At 44.4% G+C, this 5,775-nt stretch overlaps 1 protein-coding gene across 41 annotated transcripts in view; it reads right to left on the minus strand.

Moving 5' to 3' along the window:
* The window catches only part of Arpp21 (cAMP regulated phosphoprotein 21), a 169,237-nt gene that overhangs the window by 68,653 nt on the left and 94,809 nt on the right, over positions 1–5,775 (minus strand). For 38 of the 41 annotated variants that reach the window (XM_031345527.1, XM_031345524.1, XM_031345517.1 and 35 more), the window contains one exon: positions 4,258–4,485. In XM_031345527.1, the coding sequence (XP_031201387.1) occupies positions 4,258–4,485 (228 nt within the window). Of the gene's footprint in view, positions 1–4,257; positions 4,486–5,775 lie in introns of those variants that run through there. The other 3 variants (XR_004111857.1, XR_004111856.1, XR_004111855.1) reach the window with 1 other exon arrangement.

Below are 5,775 nucleotides of genomic sequence, written 5' to 3' on the forward strand. Positions count from 1 at the left end.
GGAGAGAGAAAGAGAGGGAAAGAGGGAGAGAGGGGAGAGGGAGAGAGGGAGAGAGGGAGAGAGACTCTGTCTCAAGAGAATAAGGTGGAGAGCAATGGGGCAGGACATCTGACATACCCCTCTGGCTTCCATTTACCCATGAGTTAATATACCACACAATATACCACACACACACATGTCACACAGACATACACATCATTTTATACTCCCATGTACACATGAAATTCATAACCATGGCAGTCCTGGGGAGCTACAGAAAGGTTCTTAGTATACGCTATATTTAGGGCATAGCAAGAGCTAAGCCCACTGTATACACAAAAGATCTTCCACTCATTGCATGCAGTAGACACATGACTGGGACACACATGTTCATGTACCACACATCCATTAACAAATCAGACAACAACATGTCTGATCAAGAACAAGTTTTCTTTTGTAAGAATCAGTTCTCTCCCTTCAAATGAGTCCCAGCCATCAAACTCAGATGGTCAAGCTTGGCAGCAGGCACCTTTACCCACTGGCCCAACCTTGCAAGCTCAGTCAATTATAAACTCATACATGGAGCCCATTCTCAAGTATATGACATTGGGTGGGAAACCCCTGTACTAGCCAGATAAATACATGGGATGGTTGGTAGATATTTATTTCCCCAATAACCATCCAGTAGTTGTATTGTTCCCAGAAGTCTGTCATTCATTCTAGGGAATCTGAATGCAATCAGTTAATTAGTCAACTAATTACTTAATTGTACAGGTCCCCCACCACCACAGTTATTTAAAATGCAACAACAACGGAACTTACCAAGGGAAAGGGAAAGAAGATGGTAAGTCTCAAACCCAGACAAACTGCTAACTGAGGTGTCTACTTAACATATCAAAGTAGACTTGGCTGCCAAGTTCTCTCAGCATCCCTCAGTCACTAGCTGTTATAGGGTAGAGCTGGCATACCATATCCCCTACCCTAAACTTCCCCAGCCCAGGAGCTGAGCTGATCTTCCCCCATTTGCCATCCCCCATACAATTCAGACATTTTGGTTATCTAGCCTTTTCCTCTACTCTTTACTCTCCTGGTTATCTGCTCTCCCCTCCCTCCTCTCCTCACATAGTCCTGGTCAGGGTCATGTTCAGTCTGGACTCTCCCAAATGTCCCTGCCTCTGACTGTGCTCTCCCTCATGTGACAATAAAGCTTCTTCCCCACTATGCCTAGGAACAATCATGTCTTTCCTCTCTCTCTCTCTCTCTCTCTCTCTCTCTTTCTCTCTCTCTCTCTCTCTCTGTCTGTCTTTCACATAGTAGGGACCATTGGTGTTGAACATGAAAGTATTTGTGTCCTGTGCTTGGTAAGGTATGAAGAGTAATTTCTCACCCATGATGATAGCAGTAAAGATGGGTTCCAGTCCAGAAGATATAACTTACAATAGAGGTCATATAAGAATCACATGGTATGTGTCACGTGTATATTTACCAGGCACACATACCAATGACAAGTGTATAGTATGTATTACATACTTTAAATACAGGCATGCATGCATGCATATCCCTTTTAAGATTTTATTTTTATTTTTTAGTTTTCTCTGTGTGTGTATGTGAGTGTATATGTTTTTTTATTAGTTCTCATTAGTTTTCAGTGTGTGCCTACATGTGTGTGGATGCCTACAAAAGCCAGAGATGTCAGAGCTTATGGAGGAGGATGTGTGTGTGTGTTTGTGAGAAACCTGACTTGGACACTAGGAACCAAACACAGATCCTCTTCAGGAGCAGTACGTGTTCTTAACCACTGAGCCATCTCTCTGTCCCAACATGTTTATATTTTCAATCAATGAAATTAAAAGCACTCTAGAAAGAAGAAATAGAACTTTTTTCATGTGTATATGGATTGTGTATACATGTGTCTGTATTTTTGCATGCACGTGGGCACAGCTGTGTGCTTGTGTGTGTGCACACATGTATGCATGCATGGGTATAAGCTCATGACCATGATTGTGCTTGTGCATGACTGTGACTGCACATGAGGCCCAACATTGATGTCTTGAGTATTCCTCAATGGCTTTCCACATTATTCATTATCTCTCAGTTGAACCCGAAGCTGTACAAATTGGCTAGTCTTGCTAATCAGTATGTCCCAGGCATCTCCTGCTTCCACTTCCCCAAGTCTCAAATTATTGGCAAACTGTCATGCGTCCCAAGCATTTACAGTGCTGGAGTCCTCACTCCTGTCCTCAGGCTGACATAGCTGCTGCTCTAACCACTTAGCCATCCACCTAGCCAGGAAATGTAGCTTTTCACCTCCCATGGCTCAGCCACGTTATAAAATACAATAACCATGGTCATTTGTGAGGGGTAGTTCAATGCCTAGCATGTGTCAAAGCAGACAAAAGGTCTGTAGAGAAACCATTCAGGAGTGCCTTCCCTCTAGTTGAAAGCCTTTCTCAAAGGAGATGTTTTGATAGCAGCCTCAAGTGAATCCATCTAATGAGCAAATCAGGACTTGGCACCAGCAGAATTCTATTTCTTTGCTAAGTAAGTTAGACTGTGTATAATATATACACACATATGCAAAGCCACACTATCATTACTAGTGATACTCTACAAAACATACTTTTCTGCCTTTTTAAGAGCACTCTGGAATTCTTCTTAAAACAAATCAAACAAATGAATGTTCTGTACTAGCTCCTTTCTGCAAGCCCTCTATCCACTCAATAGCAAAAGCTTTTACACCAACAATCAAATCATCCTTTAGTTCGGGCCCAGTGTAGTGGGTATGGCACTAGTCTCCTTTGCTATCTGTTATGAACTTTGCAATAATACCAATAAAACCCGAGCCATTCAGAAAATGCCTCTTAGAAGTACCCAGTCTTAGGCTTTCAAGTGGTTTTCAGTAAAATGATTATGGTTTTTGCTCTCTCAAACTTATGGTACCTTTCAGAATGTCTCCATCAAATCCCATGCTCTGAAAGCAGGCCATATGCTTTATGTGAACAGGAAGTTACTTCAAGAACCACTTTGCCATAGTTCCCATGTTGCGCCAATGACCCTAATTGCCAGTAGCACTCCCCATGTGAGCAGACCTAGCCAATCATTCTTCTGAGATGTTCAGCTGCTCCTCTCTGTTCATGCTTAGATAATTGAAGTAATGCTCTCCGTACCAGAGGTAAACTTCAGACTCCTTTGCAGAGAATCCCATTCATCCCAGTCCCTGATAACAAGCTCTGAATGCTAAACGTGCCAGCACAGCTCTAAGAATGTTCTGCACTCTCAGCTCTCTGTGGAGAAGTGAGACTTTGGTCTGTTTCTTAGGGAGGCTGCTACACTTCAGCCAGAAGAGTCTCCTTACCTTCTGAGACCCTAGACAATGATGACAAAGAGGAAGGGGCCAAGGCAGACTTCCTTAAAGATTCTCTTCAGTGTATCTCTGGAGGCTGGAAACCTCGGTGGGCTCAGTTCTTTGCTGTTAAGATGGGAGTTACCTATCCCCTAGGGAAATTGGTGTTCATCATGGAATGAGGCAGAATTATGGAAGGGACAGTTTCCTAGCCCCCCTATAAGCAGGCTGAGTCTATTATCCCTGTGAGGGGGTATTTAATGCTTGTCATTATTCTCTTTACTCATGTGGGTTCTTCTTACTCTGCAGGGGCTGGGGGAGTCTTATAATCTTCTCTAATGAGGGACCTGGGGTCCAGGATTCCAAGGGATTCCTTGCATTCCTGAAATGTCTTTGAGTGAAAAATACTTCAGCTGCATTGCGGACTCACTGAGCATTAAGTGTGAGAGGTGCTAGCCTTTGAATTAGTATATCCCAGCTCAGGACACAGCAGTCCCTCATCTTAGCTCCTCAGAAGAGGATAAAACTCTCCATGGCCAAGGAAAAAAAGGACCAAGAAAAGGGGGTGATGCCTTACCTGCTACCCGATGCCCTCTTCCTTTTTCTCCTCCTATTCCTTTTCCTCCCCTCCATTTTCAGGGCTGGGAATTAAACCCAAGGCCTTAGTCATGCCAACCAAGTAATTTATCACGGGGCTTCAGCCCTAACTCTTGAGAAGGGGTGACTCCTCGCAAGCGTCTGATCTATATGAATGTTGATGCATTTACATATGTAACTGTAAATCCGGACTTCCTCAAAGTCACCACAAAGTAGTCCTCACACTCTGTCTCCTACCCAAGTCGTTTTTCAGAAAACTTGATAGTGAATTTTACTTATCAAGCAGAGGAATAAACCTTTGATAACTCATGTCCCCAGCAGAGCAGGTGAGTACTGACCTGTGTGTGGATTAAGAAGGATGCTTCCAGGCGGGATGCCAGTCGCACTTTCAAGTGGGAGGAGGATGTAGCTGGTGCTGCTGGGAGGGGCCTGGCCCCCCATTCCATTCTCTGAATAGGCCATACAGCCAGGAGAACCAGCTGCCACATTAGAGGTGAGGGCCGTGCTCTGTGGGTGGGTGCGGGACAGTGATCCTGAGGAGCCTGCACTGCTGGAAGACTCAGAACCTGGCAGAGAGATGGGAATCAACAGAGCATGTGGTATCCAGACAAGCAGAGAGACAATACAACAGAGCATGTGGTACCCAGACAAGCAGAGAGATAATACAACAGAGCATGTGGTATCCAAACAAGCAGAGAGACAATACAACAGAGCATGTGGTACCCAGACAAACAGAGAGATAATACAACAGAGCATGTGGTATCCAAACAAGCAGAGAGACAATACAACAGAGCATGTGGTACCCAGACAAGCAGAGAGATAATACAAAAGAGCATGTGGTACCCAGACAAGCAGAGAGATAATACAACAGAGCATGTGGTACCCAGACAAGCAGAGAGACAATAGTTAGACATCAAAATAAAGAGGATGAGGTCGTGGGAAGATGAGGTGCGATGCATTAAAGTTAGAAAATTAAAAACAGGGCATTAAGATTAACATCAGACTATCAAAAACAATCCTTGGAGGTTGGCATGGAGTCAGACAGTGGGGAGGATGAATTACATCTAGAAAATGAAACCATGCAGTCACTCAAGTTATGAAAATGAAAGGATAGCTTATGTCTATGGAGAGGTTATTTCAAAAGATAGAGAGGGATGCCTCCACTGCTGGATGCTTGGAAACTTCTAAAAAGGCAAATTGCCATGCTCCGTTTGACACCTCCTGACTCAAAAGCCTTGGAGAAGGCACGATGTGTGACATCACTAGACTCCTCATCTCTGACGATGCTGAGAGCATTGCTGTGGAGCGGAGCCAGGGGGTGGAGTGACCAAGCACTGCTGTCTGAGGCAGAACCAGGAGGAACTGTGTGCTTAGTGCTCAGCCACATTGCCAATCCCCAGGGGGCAGCAAGCCTGAGGCATAAGGACCCCCACAGGGCAGCAAGCCTGAGGCATAAGGACCCCCATGAGACTGCTCCCAAGGTCAGCATGACAACATCCTCAGCCTCCCCAGACTTGTGCTGGGCTGCTGGCGAACCACCCAAGAGACCACACATATCCACTCAAGTAACAAGCTTTACACTAATGGAGGAGAACATCTCCAATATGGAAAAAGGCTCACTATTACCCAGGTAGAGCCAACTACTGTCCGCAAGTAGAAGAACAGTTTGAACACCTCATTTCAGAAAATACATCTGGAAGACTTTAAAAGTTTTCAACTTTACCATACCAATTAGAAAATAAATCAGAAACCTGTTCTGATGCCCATGACAGCCAAACTGGCAGGTTTACTTCATAGAATCACCCTGGGGAGGTTTAAGATTGTTTTGACATCCTCTTTTGATCTCCTTAGTAAAA

Source organism: Mastomys coucha, unplaced genomic scaffold, assembly GCF_008632895.1.
Source record: "Mastomys coucha isolate ucsf_1 unplaced genomic scaffold, UCSF_Mcou_1 pScaffold23, whole genome shotgun sequence".
Taxonomy (NCBI): Eukaryota; Metazoa; Chordata; class Mammalia; order Rodentia; family Muridae; genus Mastomys; species Mastomys coucha.